The 19,296-nt window shown below is 32.8% G+C and overlaps 3 protein-coding genes and 2 non-coding genes across 5 annotated transcripts; 2 read left to right on the top strand and 3 right to left on the bottom strand.

The window, feature by feature from the left end:
- Positions 1 to 4,346: 4,346 nt before the first annotated feature.
- On the top strand, positions 4,347 to 4,455 carry LOC127902831 (small nucleolar RNA R71). The gene has a single exon (XR_008055469.1). It is a non-coding gene; the product is annotated as a small nucleolar RNA R71 (small nucleolar RNA).
- Positions 4,456 to 8,834: 4,379 nt separating this feature from the next.
- On the top strand, positions 8,835 to 15,108 carry LOC107178809 (uncharacterized). Its single transcript, XM_052441841.1, has 4 exons — positions 8,835 to 11,695; positions 11,753 to 12,010; positions 13,550 to 13,685; positions 14,298 to 15,108. Exons 1-4 carry the CDS (start codon positions 9,424 to 9,426, stop codon positions 14,809 to 14,811), a joined length of 3,180 nt encoding a protein of 1,059 aa, XP_052297801.1. The 5' UTR covers positions 8,835 to 9,423; the 3' UTR covers positions 14,812 to 15,108.
- LOC127902830 (small nucleolar RNA R71) lies at positions 9,941 to 10,049 on the bottom strand. Its single transcript, XR_008055468.1, has one exon. It is a non-coding gene; the product is annotated as a small nucleolar RNA R71 (small nucleolar RNA).
- Positions 15,109 to 15,253: 145 nt separating the features above from the next.
- Positions 15,254 to 18,235, bottom strand: LOC127902536 (probable cytokinin riboside 5'-monophosphate phosphoribohydrolase LOGL10). Its single transcript, XM_052441838.1, has one exon. It carries the CDS (start codon positions 17,884 to 17,886, stop codon positions 17,212 to 17,214), a length of 675 nt encoding a protein of 224 aa, XP_052297798.1. The 5' UTR covers positions 17,887 to 18,235; the 3' UTR covers positions 15,254 to 17,211.
- On the bottom strand, positions 18,009 to 18,809 carry LOC127902537 (uncharacterized). Its single transcript, XM_052441839.1, has 2 exons — positions 18,646 to 18,809; positions 18,009 to 18,516 (listed from the first exon to the last, which is right to left on the bottom strand). Exons 1-2 carry the CDS (start codon positions 18,806 to 18,808, stop codon positions 18,254 to 18,256), a joined length of 426 nt encoding a protein of 141 aa, XP_052297799.1. The 5' UTR covers position 18,809; the 3' UTR covers positions 18,009 to 18,253.
- Between the last annotated feature and the right edge of the window lie 487 nt (positions 18,810 to 19,296).

Genomic DNA, 19,296 nt, shown 5'->3' with positions numbered 1-19,296 from the left:
ATTTATGTTCAAGTTCAACAGGTAAATGACAAGGTTTACCATAAATTAACCGATAGGGTGACATTCCTAATGATGTTTTAAATGCAGTGCGGTAAGCCCAAAGTGCATCATTAAGTCTAAGAGACCAATCTTTTCGGTTTGGGTTAACCGTTTTTTCCAAAATTTGTTTTATCTCCCTATTTGCTAATTCAACTTGACCATTTGTTTGAGGATGATAAGGGGTAGCAATTTTATGTGTAATTCCATATTTCTTCATTAAAGACTCAAATGACTTATTACAAAAATGCTTACCTCCATCACTGATAATGGCTCGAGGGATTCCAAATCGACTTAAAATGTTTTCTCTTAAAAATTTAATCACAGTTTTACTGTCATTATTTCGACAAGAAATTGCTTCAATCCATTTTGAGACATAATCAACTGCAACTAATATATACACAAATCCAAAAGATGATGGAAATGGACCCATGAAATCAATTCCCCAACAGTCAAATATTTCAATTTCAAGTATGGGATTTAAGGGCATCATGTTTCTTTTTGTAATTGATCCCAATTTTTGACATTTTTCACAACTTTTGCAAAATTCATATGTGTCTTTAAACATGGTAGGCCAATAAAATCCACACTGCAAAATTTTAGCAGTAGTTTTTCTTGAAGAAAAGTGACCACCACATGCTTCAGAATGACAAAAATTAATGACACTACTTACCTCATTATCAGGAATACATCGCCGAAAAATTTGATCTGGGCAATATTTGAACAAATAAGGATCATCCCAATAAAATTTCTTTACTTCAACAAAAAATTTCTTCTTCTCTTGAGCATTCCATTGCAAAGGCATTTTACCTGTAACAAGAAAATTAACAATATTAGCATACCATGGCATTGAAGTAACAGAAAATAAAAATTCATCAGGGAAAGAATCATTTATGGGTGTTATATCATTGCAGAATTCGGATGTGAGTCTTGATAGATGATCAGCAACAACATTTTCAGCACCCTTTTTATCTTTGATGGTAAGGTCAAATTCTTGTAGTAACAAAATCCAACGAATTAGTCTCGGTTTGGCATCCTGTTTACTCATCAAATATCTCACAGCAGCATGGTCAGTAAACACAACAGATTTAGAGCCAAGCAAATATGAACGGAATTTGTTTAATGCAAATACCACAGCAAGTAATTCTTTTTCAGTTGTAGAATAATTCATTTGAGCACTATCCAAAGTCTTGCTCGCATAATAAATCACAAAAGGCTTACCATCCCTTCTTTGTCCTAAAACAGCACCAACAGCAAAATCACTTGCATCACACATTAATTCAAATGGCAAAGACCAATCAGGAGATTGCATAATAGGTGCAGATGTTAAAAGACAAATTATTTTTTCAAAAGATTTTTGGCAATCATCATTCCATTCAAACGGTGCATCTTTTAATAAGAGGTTACAAAGTGGTTTAGATATGGCACTAAAGTTTTTTATAAACCTCCTATAAAATCCTGCATGTCCTAAAAAGGATCGTACATCTCTAACTGTTTTTGGTTGTGGCAATTTAGATATGACTTCGATTTTTGCTTTGTCAACTTCAATTCCTTTAATAGAAACAACATGACCCAAAACAATTCCAGAAGTAACCATGTAGTGACATTTTTCCCAATTCAACACGAGTTCTTTTTCAACACATCTTTTTAAAACTTTCTCCAAATTATCAAGGCAATCATCAAAAGAATTCCCAAACACAGTCAAATCATCCATAAAGACCTCTAAACAATGTTCAACCATATCACAAAAAATGCTTAACATACATCTTTGAAATGTTGCAGGAGCATTACAAAGCCCGAATGGCATTCTTTTAAATGCAAATGTTCCAAAAGGACATGTGAATGTGGTCTTTTCTTGGTCCTCAAGTGCTATAGGAATTTGATAATAACCTGAATATCCATCTAAAAAACAATAGTAGGGATGTCCTGCTACTCTTTCTAAGATTTGGTCAAGGAATGGTAATGGAAAATGATCTTTTCTAGTGGCTTCATTTAATTTTCTATAATCAATGCACATGCGCCAACTAGATGTAATTCGTGTTGGAATTAATTCACCTTTTTCATTTTTAACAACAGTGATTCCAGATTTTTTAGGCACTACTTGTGTAGGACTTACCCACTTACTATCAGAAATAGGGTAGATAATTCCCACATCAAGTAATTTAAGGACTTCTGTTTTGACTACCTCCTTCATGTGTGGGTTTAATCTTCTTTGAGGTTGTTGACATATTTTAGCATTTTCTTCCAAATTAATTCTATGTGTGCAGATTAAGGGATTAATGCCTTTAATGTCATTTAAAGTCCATCCTATTGCATTTTTATGCTTTTTAAGAACAGTTAGTAACTTACCTTCTTGGTCGCTTGTTAAAGTAGAAGAAATCACAACAGGATAAGTTTGTTCTTCTCCAAGAAAAGCATATTTCAATCCTTCAGGCAAAGGTTTCAATTCCATTTTAGGTGCTTCTTGTTGTTCTGTCTTTTCAATACTTCCAAGCTCCTCAAATTTTGGCTCGTCATCATAATTTTGCGAAGTCTGCATAGAATCAAGCAACGAATTTATATTAGAAATATCAAGTTTAAGTTGCTTATTTGACTCAATTGAATTAACTAAACAAACATTAGAAAGTTCAGAAAAATCCCCTTTTTGAATATTTTCCTCGATACAAGATTCAAACAATTCCTTTTGTTCATCAGTATCATCTTCATTCTCATTTTCTTCATTAGGTTGCCTGCACATGTTGAAAACATTCAATTCCAAAGTCATATTCCCAAAGGATAAATTCATTAAACCATTCCTACAATTAATCAAAGCATTAGCAGTTGCTAAAAATGGTCGACCTAAAATTACAGGAATTGGTTTGTAATTATTCACAACAGGTTCAGTTTCCAAGACAATAAAATCCACAGGATAAATAAATTTATCAACTTGTACTAAAACATCTTCCACTATTCCTTTTGGTACTTTAACTGATCTATCGGCAAGCAAAAGTGTAGTTGAAGTTGATTTTAACTCACCAAGATTAAGTTGAAGATAAACTGAATATGGAAGTAAATTAACACTAGCACCAAGATCTAGTAAAGCATGCTCAATTCTGTGGTTACCAATAATACAAGAAATGGTAGGACAACCAGGATCTTTATATTTCAACTTATTATTAGTAGACAGAATTGTACTTACCTGTTCGGCCATGAAAGCACTCTTTCTTACCTTCAATTTCCTCTTAACAGTGCACAAGTCCTTTAAAAATTTGGCATATGAAGGAACCTGCTTGATTGCATCTAATAGAGGAATGTTAACTTTCACTTGCTTAAAGATTTCATAAATTTCAGAAGAGTGGTTTGATTTCTTTGGTTTATTCAATGCATGCGGAAATGGTGGTTCAGGTGGAACACTAGTTATTTCCTCACTAGGTGTAAGTTCATTTAGTCCTTCCTTACCCTTTGAATTTTCATCATTTTCATAAGGTTCAGGCATAGGTCTATCAACAACCTTACCACTACGAAGAGTTATAACTGACTTGACTTGGTCTGTGGGTGGATTTTGTTGAATTTTAGGATTTGGTTGTGGTTGGGCTGGAAATTTTCCTTTTTCTTGAATGGTGAGTGCAGAAGCAATTTTAGCAAGTGTATCTTTCAAATCAGAAAAAGTTTGTGCATTTTGATTGTTAATAACATCTTGCTTTCTGATGAATGAATGCATTGTGTCCTCCAGATTTTTCCAAGGTGGTGGAACATATGGTGCATAAGGCTGAGGATTTTGAAAATTTTGTGGAGGTGGTGCTTGTGAAGATTGTGCATTATTATTATTCCTCCAACTGAAATTCGGATGATTTTTCCAACCAGGATTATAAGTCTGTGAATATGGGTTTGGTTTATTGAAAGTGTTAATAACATTAGCTTGATCATTTAGACATTCTTTAAGTGCAGGCAAAGTGGGACACTCTTGAGTGAAATGATCATTCGAATTACATATGTTACATGCAATTTCTTGAACAGATTTTACTTGATCACTCTTTTTATGCTCCAAAGCTTCAACTTTCCTAACTAGGGATGCAAATTTTGCTTGTAAATCATGATCTTCCCTAAGGTTATGGATTCCTCCACTAGATGGAGATGATTGTTGCTTATTTGTCAATTCAAAAGTTCCAACAGTATCCCAATGTTGTGCATTTTCAGCTAATTGGTCAAGGTAATCTAGTGCATCTTCAGGATTTTTATCCCTAAATTCACCATTACACATCATTTCAACAACCTGTCTACTTTGGGGTATTAAGCCTTCGTAGAAATAAGTGACCAATCGCCAAGTTTCAAAACCATGATGTGGGCATATGTTAAGCAACTCTTTAAACCTATCCCAACATTGGTATAATGTTTCTCCATTTTTTTGAGTGAAAGAAGTGATTTGCCTTTTAAAAGAATTTGTTCTATGAGGTGGAAAGAATTTTTTCAAAAACTGTTCTTGCATGTTATTCCAAGTTCTTACTGATCCAGATCTAAGGTTTTGTAGCCAAGTTTTAGCTTTATCTTTTAATGAAAAAGGAAAAAGCTTTAATCTAATTATGTTCATGCTACAATTTTGGTCCGTGTATGTATTACAAACTTCCTCAAAATCTCTTAGATGCAAGTACGGATTCTCAGATTCTAAACCATGAAATGTTGGTAAAAGTTGGATAATACCTGGTTTAAAATTGAATCGAGATGCTTCTGGAGGAAATACTATACACGACGGTGCTCCGGTTCTGGTTGGATTCATGTAGTCTCTCAGAGTCCTTGGTTGATTCTGATCATGCCCATGTTGAGATTGGTTGTCTCCCTGATCAATTTGAGGATTAGGTTCGCCCAAAACGTTTTCGCCTTGATTCTCATCCATGATTGGTGGTGGAGATTGAGATCTACGAATTAACCTGCCACTTGAAGATCGAGACCAATGTCTCATGCAAGGGTTATGTTATAAAGATAATATTTACATAAATTGATAACAAAATAAAATAAAATAAATAAATAAGCAAATAATATAAGTATACAAAAGAAAATTAAATAACAAAAATGGTGGTTGAACCCACCAATTAAAAAAATAAAAAATGCAAAATTAAATAAATGCAGAAAATTAAATAACTGAAATTAAATAAAAGTTAGGAGTTAGCAGTTAGTAAGTTAAGAGTTAGTAATTAGAGTTAGTAGTTAAAGTTAGTTTGGTCCAAAATAAGTCCAAATATGTCCAAAGTATGTCCAAATATGTCCAAAGTATGTCCAAATATGTCCAAGTCTTGATTATGTTGAGGAATTTCGTCTAGGGATTCTATTGCAAATTATTTTTAATTTTATGGTCAAACTGTAATTTTTAGAAGTTTAGAATTAGCAATTTGGGATGAAAGTGAAACAATTGAAAGATATCGGGGTCCGAACGTAATTACCAGAAGATTGGGCTAGAAACGGAAACTGTTGGGGTGAAACGAGAATTATGAAAGATATGGGGACAAAAGAGAATTTAAGAAAAGGAAAAGGGGGCAAACGAAATTTTACATATAAGAGAAAAATAAAAACGGAAAAACAAACCAAATAAAAAACTTTTCCCCGGCAACGGCGCCAAAAACTTGACACAACTTAAAAGTAAATTTTAACTCCCAAGTATAAGAGTGTCTTGTTGTATTATAACTCGGTGAGTCCGAGGTCGATCCACAGAGAAAAGATTTAATTAGTTTATTTTATTTTATCTAAAAATTGAAATTAAAACTTGAATATAAACAACTTAATTTAAATGAAACTATGGAATTGAACTAGTTAGGGTTATGGATCCACTCTTAGAAATAAATAAAACTTAATAAATTCTTTTTGCCAATTTGTTTTAGATTTATTACTCAAAAGATTAATTATACAAATTATTATTATTTTCCCTTTAATTTTATGATGGATTAAGTATTTATTGTGCCAAAATTTAATTTGTCTACAATAAGTCAAAATACCATTTCACCATGCCTTATATTAAGATCTTAAGAATTTATTGTGCCAAATTCATTTGTTTGTCTACAATAAATCAAATTTTCAAAATATAAAACATGTATAAAATTAAATAGAAAATAATTTAATTTATAAAATTAAACATAGAATTTGATTAAATCATATTTATTTCTTAAGAGTTTCACCTTCCCCTAACTAATATTATTTAGTTAAGCATAATTAAAATAAAAAGAAGTAGTAAAATTGAATTACTTATAATTAAAAGAAATAAAAACAACTAAAATTGGAAATAAAACTAATTTTATTAATGAAAATAATTATACAAAATATTAAAAACACACCTGGAAATCAAGATTACAAGGAGATGGAGAGAATTTGAGAAGAAGAGAGTTGTAGAGAGATGATTAAAACATAAAAATGAGGCTCTATTTATAGAAAAATAAATTCATAATCCAGTGCTTTGCGGTCCATCATAGGCTTCATGCATGTGCTCCTCACAACCCTTAGATCAAGATCCAATGGCTGGTCAAACTTCAAAAGTCAACATCACACATGGCATCATTTGACTCGTCCGATTTACCCAAAGAACGGTTGAGATTTGGCGGGTTAATGGGTGGATCGGGTCGACCCAAATACAAAGATTCGGATCCTCCAACTTGCTTCACCAACCATTGCCACGTGGCACAATCATGGCCATTGAATCATGAACGGTTGAGATTTAGTCAAGATTGCCAATTATCCCATGCACTCATATCTATTGTAAGCTCATTTCATCATCCAATCAGTGCTCGGTCAACAGGAAAAGTCAACTTTTTTTTACACAAGCCCAATTTTAAGCCGATCTTGACTGATCTTAAGGTTTTCGGACCTCCGGAATCCAAATTTGACCTCCGTTTATCTGTTTGGAGCCTCGAAGTACGTGAAATTAATAATTTTCCTAATAAACACATAAAAATACACAAAATTAAATATATTTAAAACATAATTAATAATTCATAATATATTACATAAACACAAATATAAATTATAACATAAGCATAAAATAACATATTATCGCTTGATAATTAAACAATTTTTAATACTAATCACACCCCCCAACCAGCTTATTGCTAGCCCTCTAGCAATTAAAGCGTTATATTAAGATTTATAAAATTCACATGCAAGTTAATAGTTGTTCATCTATCCTCTAAATTACCAAATAAATGAACTCTCCCAAATTCCTTTACCACATTGATGTTCACTCATTATCCAGAATATCATCAAACCTTCTTTTGTGCTCAAGTAATTAACACAATACTTATGGGGCTTCATTAAAAGAAAAACAACATTTTCGTTCTAAAATTCATTAGAAATTATATCTTTAGGCAATAGATTATTCACACATTTTTTTTTTTATATTACATTTCTAACCCGTGTAGCGAGCTTTAGGTCAATGACTCCCAGACCAGTTGGCCTTAGGGCACTAGGTGTTGAAGCACCCCTACGGACTTAATTACTCGGGTTTCTAATAAACAAACAATATATCTATTACCCATGTAGCGAGCTTTATGCCAGTGACTCCCAGACCAGTTGACCTTAGGGCACTAGGTGTTGAAACACCCCTACGGACTTAATTACTCGGGTTTCTAGATATAACAAAATTAAAAACATTTTTTCTTCTTCTTTTTTTTTTTTTTGATTTTTTTTTTTTTTTTTTTGGTTTTTTTGTTTTTTTGTTTTTGGAAATATACACTTTCTACTACCTTAGATACTATTCCTAATAAATCAAAAGAACTAAATGCTGTAAAACTTTAACTTACAACCCACTAGTATGTGTCATAGTGTGTGTGTGAAGAATGATTCAATAATACCTGTTAAATGAGTAAACAATTAAATAACTTAATAACCAAGTGGAGAGTTCACAAATTTGAGTAATTCAAAGAAAAGGGAACAAAAACAACTTACTATGAATCTCAAAATCAAAATATAATACAACAAGACTATTAGGATGCGTCTCAAAAGTCGTGACTCTTTACACGGCCATCCTAGACAAAAAACAAATTTTTTTTTTTTTGGTTTTTTTTTTAACAAAGAAAAGAAAAGAGAAAAGAGAAAAACAACACACATATTTAAAATATACGTCAATTATCCCCACCCCACAACCTAATCTAAACATTATCTTAACATTTTATAATTTTACAGATATGCAAAAAAATAAAAATAAAAGAGAATAATAAAAGAAGAAGAAGAAGAGATCTCACCTGAACTTGATGCAGAAGCTTAAAAGCAAATAACAAAGATGAAGAAAGAGTCAATTTTTTTTTTAACAACACCCTTAAGATTAAGAAGATGCGTTTCTAGAGAGACTACATTCTCTATATCCTGCCATCTTCGACTCAAATTTGTCCTAAGTTAGTCTTTACAGAAAAAAAAAATTTTTTTTTTTTGTTTTTTGTTTTTTTTTTTTTTTTGTAAACACATAACCAGGACTAAGACATTCCACAATTATCAACTATTCCCTCCCCCCAACCTGAAAAAGACATTGTCCTCAATGTTTTAAAAGGAAAGAGAAAGAGTGTAGAAGACATCACATGAACACTACAACAGAAAATATTTACAAACGGAGAGTTAAATCTAAATCGCACTTCTTATTACTGCTACTGTTACCGTTACCGTCATTAGTCGACCAATTCAGTGCAACAGTCTGTGGATCGACCTCGGACTCACCGAGTTATAATACAACAAGACACTCTTATACTTGGGAGTTAAAATTTACTTTTAAGTTGTGTCAAGTTTTTGGCGCCGTTGCCGGGGAAAAGTTTTTTATTTGGTTTGTTTTTCCGTTTTTATTTTTCTCTTATATGTAAAATTTCGTTTGCCCCCTTTTCCTTTTCTTAAATTCTCTTTTGTCCCCATATCTTTCATAATTCTCGTTTCACCCCAACAGTTTCCGTTTCTAGCCCAATCTTCTGGTAATTACGTTCGGACCCCGATATCTTTCAATTGTTTCACTTTCATCCCAAATTGCTAATTCTAAACTTCTAAAAATTACAGTTTGACCATAAAATTAAAAATAATTTGCAATAGAATCCCTAGACGAAATTCCTCAACATAATCAAGACTTGGACATATTTGGACATACTTTGGACATATTTGGACATACTTTGGACATATTTGGACTTATTTTGGACCAAACTAACTTTAACTACTAACTCTAATTACTAACTCTTAACTTACTAACTGCTAACTCCTAACTTTTATTTAATTTCAGTTATTTAATTTTCTGCATTTATTTAATTTTGCATTTTTTATTTTTTTAATTGGTGGGTTCAACCACCATTTTTGTTATTTAATTTTCTTTTGTATACTTATATTATTTGCTTATTTATTTATTTTATTTTATTTTGTTATCAATTTATGTAAATATTATCTTTATAACATAACCCTTGCATGAGACATTGGTCTCGATCTTCAAGTGGCAGGTTAATTCGTAGATCTCAATCTCCACCACCAATCATGGATGAGAATCAAGGCGAAAACGTTTTGGGCGAACCTAATCCTCAAATTGATCAGGGAGACAACCAATCTCAACATGGGCATGATCAGAATCAACCAAGGACTCTGAGAGACTACATGAATCCAACCAGAACCGGAGCACCGTCGTGTATAGTATTTCCTCCAGAAGCATCTCGATTCAATTTTAAACCAGGTATTATCCAACTTTTACCAACATTTCATGGTTTAGAATCTGAGAATCCGTACTTGCATCTAAGAGATTTTGAGGAAGTTTGTAATACATACACGGACCAAAATTGTAGCATGAACATAATTAGATTAAAGCTTTTTCCTTTTTCATTAAAAGATAAAGCTAAAACTTGGCTACAAAACCTTAGATCTGGATCAGTAAGAACTTGGAATAACATGCAAGAACAGTTTTTGAAAAAATTCTTTCCACCTCATAGAACAAATTCTTTTAAAAGGCAAATCACTTCTTTCACTCAAAAAAATGGAGAAACATTATACCAATGTTGGGATAGGTTTAAAGAGTTGCTTAACATATGCCCACATCATGGTTTTGAAACTTGGCGATTGGTCACTTATTTCTACGAAGGCTTAATACCCCAAAGTAGACAGGTTGTTGAAATGATGTGTAATGGTGAATTTAGGGATAAAAATCCTGAAGATGCACTAGATTACCTTGACCAATTAGCTGAAAATGCACAACATTGGGATACTGTTGGAACTTTTGAATTGACAAATAAGCAACAATCATCTCCATCTAGTGGAGGAATCCATAACCTTAGGGAAGATCATGATTTACAAGCAAAATTTGCATCCCTAGTTAGGAAAGTTGAAGCTTTGGAGCATAAAAAGAGTGATCAAGTAAAATCTGTTCAAGAAATTGCATGTAACATATGTAATTCGAATGATCATTTCACTCAAGAGTGTCCCACTTTGCCTGCACTTAAAGAATGTCTAAATGATCAAGCTAATGTTATTAACACTTTCAATAAACCAAACCCATATTCACAGACTTATAATCCTGGTTGGAAAAATCATCCGAATTTCAGTTGGAGGAATAATAATAATGCACAATCTTCACAAGCACCACCTCCACAAAATTTTCAAAATCCTCAGCCTTATGCACCATATGTTCCACCACCTTGGAAAAATCTGGAGGACACAATGCATTCATTCATCAGAAAGCAAGATGTTATTAACAATCAAAATGCACAAACTTTTTCTGATTTGAAAGATACACTTGCTAAAATTGCTTCTGCACTCACCATTCAAGAAAAAGGAAAATTTCCAGCCCAACCACAACCAAATCCTAAAATTCAACAAAATCCACCCACAGACCAAGTCAAGTCAGTTATAACTCTTCGTAGTGGTAAGGTTGTTGATAGACCTATGCCTGAACCTTATGAAAATGATGAAAATTCAAAGGGTAAGGAAGGACTAAATGAACTTACACCTAGTGAGGAAATAACTAGTGTTCCACCTGAACCACCATTTCCGCATGCATTGAATAAACCAAAGAAATCAAACCACTCTTCTGAAATTTATGAAATCTTTAAGCAAGTGAAAGTTAACATTCCTCTATTAGATGCAATCAAGCAGGTTCCTTCATATGCCAAATTTTTAAAGGACTTGTGCACTGTTAAGAGGAAATTGAAGGTAAGAAAGAGTGCTTTCATGGCCGAACAGGTAAGTACAATTCTGTCTACTAATAATAAGTTGAAATATAAAGATCCTGGTTGTCCTACCATTTCTTGTATTATTGGTAACCACAGAATTGAGCATGCTTTACTAGATCTTGGTGCTAGTGTTAATTTACTTCCATATTCAGTTTATCTTCAACTTAATCTTGGTGAGTTAAAATCAACTTCAACTACACTTTTGCTTGCCGATAGATCAGTTAAAGTACCAAAAGGAATAGTGGAAGATGTTTTAGTACAAGTTGATAAATTTATTTATCCTGTGGATTTTATTGTCTTGGAAACTGAACCTGTTGTGAATAATTACAAACCAATTCCTGTAATTTTAGGTCGACCATTTTTAGCAACTGCTAATGCTTTGATTAATTGTAGGAATGGTTTAATGAATTTATCCTTTGGGAATATGACTTTGGAATTGAATGTTTTCAACATGTGCAGGCAACCTAATGAAGAAAATGAGAATGAAGATGATACTGATGAACAAAAGGAATTGTTTGAATCTTGTATCGAGGAAAATATTCAAAAAGGGGATTTTTCTGAACTTTCTAATGTTTGTTTAGTTAATTCAATTGAGTCAAATAAGCAACTTAAACTTGATATTTATAATATAAATTCGTTGCTTGATTCTATGCAGACTTCGCAAAATTATGATGACGAGCCAAAATTTGAGGAGCTTGGAAGTATTGAAAAGACAGAACAACAAGAAGCACCTAAAATGGAATTGAAACCTTTGCCTGAAGGATTGAAATATGCTTTTCTTGGAGAAGAACAAACTTATCCTGTTGTGATTTCTTCTACTTTAACAAGCGACCAAGAAGGTAAGTTACTAACTGTTCTTAAAAAGCATAAAAATGCAATAGGATGGACTTTAAATGACATTAAAGGCATTAATCCCTTAATCTGCACACATAGAATTAATTTGGAAGAAAATGCTAAAATATGTCAACAACCTCAAAGAAGATTAAACCCACACATGAAAGAGGTAGTCAAAACAGAAGTCCTTAAATTACTTGATGTGGGAATTATCTACCCTATTTCTGATAGTAAGTGGGTAAGTCCTACACAAGTAGTGCCTAAAAAATCTGGAATCACTGTTGTTAAAAATGAAAAAGGTGAATTAATTCCAACACGAATTACATCTAGTTGGCGCATGTGCATTGATTATAGAAAATTAAATGAAGCCACTAGAAAAGATCATTTTCCATTACCATTCCTTGACCAAATCTTAGAAAGAGTAGCAGGACATCCCTACTATTGTTTTTTAGATGGATATTCAGGTTATTATCAAATTCCTATAGCACTTGAGGACCAAGAAAAGACCACATTCACATGTCCTTTTGGAACATTTGCATTTAAAAGAATGCCATTCGGGCTTTATAATGCTCCTGCAACATTTCAAAGATGTATGTTAAGCATTTTTTGTGATATGGTTGAACATTGTTTAGAGGTCTTTATGGATGATTTGACTGTGTTTGGGAATTCTTTTGATGATTGCCTTGATAATTTGGAGAAAGTTTTAAAAAGATGTGTTGAAAAAGAACTCGTGTTGAATTGGGAAAAATGTCACTACATGGTTACTTCTGGAATTGTTTTGGGTCATGTTGTTTCTATTAAAGGAATTGAAGTTGACAAAGCAAAAATCGAAGTCATATCTAAATTGCCACAACCAAAAACAGTTAGAGATGTACGATCCTTTTTAGGACATGCAGGATTTTATAGGAGGTTTATAAAAAACTTTAGTGCCATATCTAAACCACTTTGTAACCTCTTATTAAAAGATGCACCGTTTGAATGGAATGATGATTGCCAAAAATCTTTTGAAAAAATAATTTGTCTTTTAACATCTGCACCTATTATGCAATCTCCTGATTGGTCTTTGCCATTTGAATTAATGTGTGATGCAAGTGATTTTGCTGTTGGTGCTGTTTTAGGACAAAGAAGGGATGGTAAGCCTTTTGTGATTTATTATGCGAGCAAGACTTTGGATAGTGCTCAAATGAATTATTCTACAACTGAAAAAGAATTACTTGCTGTGGTATTTGCATTAAACAAATTCCGTTCATATTTGCTTGGCTCTAAATCTGTTGTGTTTACTGACCATGCTGCTGTGAGATATTTGATGAGTAAACAGGATGCCAAACCGAGACTAATTCGTTGGATTTTGTTACTACAAGAATTTGACCTTACCATCAAAGATAAAAAGGGTGCTGAAAATGTTGTTGCTGATCATCTATCAAGACTCACATCCGAATTCTGCAATGATATAACACCCATAAATGATTCTTTCCCTGATGAATTTTTATTTTCTGTTACTTCAATGCCATGGTATGCTAATATTGTTAATTTTCTTGTTACAGGTAAAATGCCTTTGCAATGGAATGCTCAAGAGAAGAAGAAATTTTTTGTTGAAGTAAAGAAATTTTATTGGGATGATCCTTATTTGTTCAAATATTGCCCAGATCAAATTTTTCGGCGATGTATTCCTGATAATGAGGTAAGTAGTGTCATTAATTTTTGTCATTCTGAAGCATGTGGTGGTCACTTTTCTTCAAGAAAAACTACTGCTAAAATTTTGCAGTGTGGATTTTATTGGCCTACCATGTTTAAAGACACATATGAATTTTGCAAAAGTTGTGAAAAATGTCAAAAATTGGGATCAATTACAAAAAGAAACATGATGCCCTTAAATCCCATACTTGAAATTGAAATATTTGACTGTTGGGGAATTGATTTCATGGGTCCATTTCCATCATCTTTTGGATTTGTGTATATATTAGTTGCAGTTGATTATGTCTCAAAATGGATTGAAGCAATTTCTTGTCGAAATAATGACAGTAAAACTGTGATTAAATTTTTAAGAGAAAACATTTTAAGTTGATTTGGAATCCCTCGAGCCATTATCAGTGATGGAGGTAAGCATTTTTGTAATAAGTCATTTGAGTCTTTAATGAAGAAATATGGAATTACACATAAAATTGCTACCCCTTATCATCCTCAAACAAATGGTCAAGTTGAATTAGCAAATAGGGAGATAAAACAAATTTTGGAAAAAACGGTTAACCCAAACCGAAAAGATTGGTCTCTTAGACTTAATGATGCACTTTGGGCTTACCGCACTGCATTTAAAACATCATTAGGAATGTCACCCTATCGGTTAATTTATGGTAAACCTTGTCATTTACCTGTTGAACTTGAACATAAATCACTTTGGGCTATTAAAGCTTTTAATTCAAATTTGGTTGATGCTGGTAATGTGCGAAAATTGCAATTGAATGAACTTGAGGAATTAAGGAATGATGCATATGAAAATTCAAGAATTATTAAGGCAAGAACAAAAGCATTTCATGATAAAAGAATTTTTCGAAAAACATTTGAGATTGGTCAAAAAGTGTTGCTTTATAATTCTCGTCTTCATTTATTTCCAGGAAAGTTAAAGTCAAAATGGAGTGGCCCATTTGTTGTAAAAAATGTATATTCATATGGGGCCATAGAAATTGAGAATCCAAATAATGGTGTCACATTTAAAGTTAATGGTCAAAGATTAAAACCATATCTGGAACATCACCCACGTGACGAGGACACCGAAATTAATTTGGATGACCCACCAATTCTTGATTAAGTTTTTAATGATTTTTTTTTGTTTTACTATTATTTTACCGTTTCATTGTTTGACTTTTTTTTTTTCCTTAGATTGATGCACTGTACATAGTTTTTTTTTTACATTGTTTTTCTTGTGTAAGCGTGTTTGTTTGACAGTTGTACATTCTCTCATTAATTTTCATTTTACATCATGACCACCTCAATGAGAAAATACCTGTTCGCACATCTTAAAAGATTTCGGCGTATAAAATTTCACTTAAGAGGCCTGATACAAAGCTGTAAATCACATCCACTTTGGGATCTGCAACCACCAGAATTCGTGTCCTATGTTGAGATTTAGTCAAGATTGCCAATTATCCCATGCACTCATATCTATTGTAAGCTCATTTCATTTTATCATATTTAAAACTGAATATCATTTAATTTAATAGAAAATAATTTAATTTATAAAATTAAAATACAAAGATTCGGATCCTCCAACTTGCTTCACCAACCATTGCCACGTGGCACAATCATGGCCATTGAATCATGAACGGTTGAGATTTAGTCAAGATTGCCAATTATCCCATGCACTCATATCTATTGTAAGCTCATTTCATCATCCAATCAGTGCTCGGTCAACAGGAAAAGTCAACTTTTTTTTACACAAGCCCAATTTTAAGCCGATCTTGACTGATCTTAAGGTTTTCGGACCTCCGGAATCCAAATTTGACCTCCGTTTATCTGTTTGGAGCCTCGAAGTACGTGAAATTAATAATTTTCCTAATAAACACATAAAAATACACAAAATTAAATATATTTAAAACATAATTAATAATTCATAATATATTACATAAACACAAATATAAATTATAACATAAGCATAAAATAACATATTATCGCTTGATAATTAAACAATTTTTAATACTAATCACACCCCCCAACCAGCTTATTGCTAGCCCTCTAGCAATTAAAGCGTTATATTAAGATTTATAAAATTCACATGCAAGTTAATAGTTGTTCATCTATCCTCTAAATTACCAAATAAATGAACTCTCCCAAATTCCTTTACCACATTGATGTTCACTCATTATCCAGAATATCATCAAACCTTCTTTTGTGCTCAAGTAATTAACACAATACTTATGGGGCTTCATTAAAAGAAAAACAACATTTTCGTTCTAAAATTCATTAGAAATTATATCTTTAGGCAATAGATTATTCACACATTTTTTTTTTTATATTACATTTCTAACCCGTGTAGCGAGCTTTAGGTCAATGACTCCCAGACCAGTTGGCCTTAGGGCACTAGGTGTTGAAGCACCCCTACGGACTTAATTACTCGGGTTTCTAATAAACAAACAATATATCTATTACCCATGTAGCGAGCTTTATGCCAGTGACTCCCAGACCAGTTGACCTTAGGGCACTAGGTGTTGAAACACCCCTACGGACTTAATTACTCGGGTTTCTAGATATAACAAAATTAAAAACATTTTTTCTTCTTCTTTTTTTTTTTTTTTGATTTTTTTTTTTTTTTTTGGTTTTTTTGTTTTTTTGTTTTTGGAAATATACACTTTCTACTACCTTAGATACTATTCCTAATAAATCAAAAGAACTAAATGCTGTAAAACTTTAACTTACAACCCACTAGTATGTGTCATAGTGTGTGTGTGAAGAATGATTCAATAATACCTGTTAAATGAGTAAACAATTAAATAACTTAATAACCAAGTGGAGAGTTCACAAATTTGAGTAATTCAAAGAAAAGGGAACAAAAACAACTTACTATGAATCTCAAAATCAAAATATAATACAACAAGACTATTAGGATGCGTCTCAAAAGTCGTGACTCTTTACACGGCCATCCTAGACAAAAAACAAATTTTTTTTTTTTTTGGTTTTTTTTTTAACAAAGAAAAGAAAAGAGAAAAGAGAAAAACAACACACATATTTAAAATATACGTCAATTATCCCCACCCCACAACCTAATCTAAACATTATCTTAACATTTTATAATTTTACAGATATGCAAAAAAATAAAAATAAAAGAGAATAATAAAAGAAGAAGAAGAAGAGATCTCACCTGAACTTGATGCAGAAGCTTAAAAGCAAATAACAAAGATGAAGAAAGAGTCAATTTTTTTTTTAACAACACCCTTAAGATTAAGAAGATGCGTTTCTAGAGAGACTACATTCTCTATATCCTGCCATCTTCGACTCAAATTTGTCCTAAGTTAGTCTTTACAGAAAAAAAAAATTTTTTTTTTTTGTTTTTTGTTTTTTTTTTTTTTTTTGTAAACACATAACCAGGACTAAGACATTCCACAATTATCAACTATTCCCTCCCCCCAACCTGAAAAAGACATTGTCCTCAATGTTTTAAAAGGAAAGAGAAAGAGTGTAGAAGACATCACATGAACACTACAACAGAAAATATTTACAAACGGAGAGTTAAATCTAAATCGCACTTCTTATTACTGCTACTGTTACCGTTACCGTCATTAGTCGACCAATTCAGTGCAACAGTCTGTGGATCTGGCTCTGGTGTATAAGCTTGCAAAAGATCAAGTAACTCATTAGCAGTAGAAGCAGAGATAAAGAGTTTTTTTACAGAATGTGGAACAAAATGATTCTTTATTGCATGGTTAATAAAAGTTAGCAAGCCGTCATAAAAATTATTAACATTTAACAAACCGATGGGTTTTTGATGAATGTTCAAGTGGGCCCAAGATGCAAATGTAATTAGTGCCTCAAAAGTTGCAAGATCTCCTGGCAAGAAAATAAAAGCATCAGCATGATTCATCATTTCAGATATTCTCTCTTGCATACTTGATACCACTAATTCTTCTCCAATTGGTGGGCCAGACATGCACACTAGCGGTTTCATGGGTTTTGGGATAATGCCGAGTACTTGGCTTCCTCTGGTAAAAACAGCTTCTGAGACAAGTCTTGATAACCCTCGTTCACCTCCTCCATATACAAGATGCAGTTTCCTCTCTGCTATGACACGACCAAGATCTACAGCTGCCTGAACGAACTCTTTGTACTTTCCATAGTGAAACCCAGAAAGCACACAAATATTTTTGAATTGTTTACTCGAAGATGATGCCATTGGACTAATTTTTCAAAAACAAGTTGTGAGTGTTTGAAAAATGAGCTCATATTTAAAGATCTTGGTAACATAAATAATGAGAAACAGCTGTAAATGGGTTGGCAATATTTGTCAAATGACGAGTAAAGCTCGTGGCTCAATAATTCAAAAACAAACAGTAAAAAGAAAGTAATGATTAGAAAAAGCAAACAGTAAAAGAAAACCAAATATTTATTAAATACAAAATCACATCGCTAAATGCAATAATGCAAATGATAAAATAACAGTAAAGTAAAATAACAGTGAAGTGAAAGGATATTTACTGGTAGTTGTGATTGTGGCTCACATCTTCCTCTGGTTTTACGTCCAGTAACGGCTTGAACGCCCTCTATGGGTCGAGGATCGGCTTCCCATCCAGTTTTCTTATAAACTGGCAAACAGGGTCTTTTTGAGTCAGATTCCCAAGACTTAACTGTGCACTTTGTTTTTGGAATAGTATCCACAAATTGTAAATCTCACGTTGCACAATTCCGCTTCGATGCGTCTCAAGAGATCGTAAGATATCATCCAACGATTCTTTACTCATGCCATCTTTAACGAATTTAATTTTATCTTCACGAGTATCAGAAACCATTCCTAAAGATTTACAATCTGGTCGTTTGCAACCAAGTCTCACACAGTTATGACATTTTGAGCCAAGTCGTTTAGCTCTCCTTTTCTTGGCAAACGTACTTTTACCAAAACCAGGCATGTAAGAAACAAATTGACCAGAAAACTCACCTGCTAATCGGACCTTTGCTTCAATTAACCAACGAATGTCAGAAGGAATGCCATTGATCATTAACAAACGCAGTCGTTCACAACGAGCTTTGTAAATTTTCCTGAGGGCATTCTGAGGGAGAGAGGGAAAATGCTTATGGAGTTTATGTTGTATTTCTTCCATGTATGATTTTGGGGTTTCAGTTATTGTGGGAAACTGAAGATACCGACTTAAGAAGTCACGGAGTACCGTTATCCGCCATTTATACGGGAAAATAAATCAAAACACACCAAAAACAAATCTGCAAAATCAAATCAAGCGTGAAAGCGAGCAAAAAGAAGCACACAATATAAAAGGAAAATGAACTTACATTCGTCCTCTCATTGAGTTAACCTCAAGCTCCATTTGAAATTCATATATGCCACTCTCTACTGTTCTGAGTTGTCCCTCTAGATCCTCAACATAGGACACGAATTCTGGTGGTTGCAGATCCCAAAGTGGATGTGATTTACAGCTTTGTATCAGGCCTCTTAAGTGAAATTTTATACGCCGAAATCTTTTAAGATGTGCGAACAGGTATTTTCTCATTGAGGTGGTCATGATGTAAAATGAAAATTAATGAGAGAATGTACAACTGTCAAACAAACACGCTTACACAAGAAAAACAATGT

This window comes from Citrus sinensis, chromosome 5 (genome assembly GCF_022201045.2).
Source record: "Citrus sinensis cultivar Valencia sweet orange chromosome 5, DVS_A1.0, whole genome shotgun sequence".
Taxonomy (NCBI): domain Eukaryota; kingdom Viridiplantae; phylum Streptophyta; class Magnoliopsida; order Sapindales; family Rutaceae; genus Citrus; species Citrus sinensis.
Note: the sequence above shows the minus strand (reverse complement) of the source record. Positions and strands in the feature narration are given on the sequence as shown.

Bases quoted from the DNA above. Each gene is read 5' to 3' on its own strand.
- LOC127902536 (XM_052441838.1), bottom strand. From the start codon at position 17,886: ATGGCATCATCTTCGAGTAAACAATTCAAAAATATTTGTGTGCTTTCT.
- LOC107178809 (XM_052441841.1), top strand. From the start codon at position 9,424: ATGAGACATTGGTCTCGATCTTCAAGTGGCAGGTTAATTCGTAGATCT. The intron at 11,696-11,752 runs GTATCGAGGAAA...ATGTTTGTTTAG, and splicing joins AAAGGAATTGTTTGAATCTT to TTAATTCAATTGAGTCAAAT. The intron at 12,011-13,549 runs GTAAGTTACTAA...TTCTTGTTACAG, and splicing joins TTTAACAAGCGACCAAGAAG to GTAAAATGCCTTTGCAATGG.
- LOC127902537 (XM_052441839.1), bottom strand. From the start codon at position 18,808: ATGGAAGAAATACAACATAAACTCCATAAGCATTTTCCCTCTCTCCCT. The intron at 18,517-18,645 runs GTGAGTTTTCTG...GCAAACGACCAG, and splicing joins AGCAAAGGTCCGATTAGCAG to ATTGTAAATCTTTAGGAATG.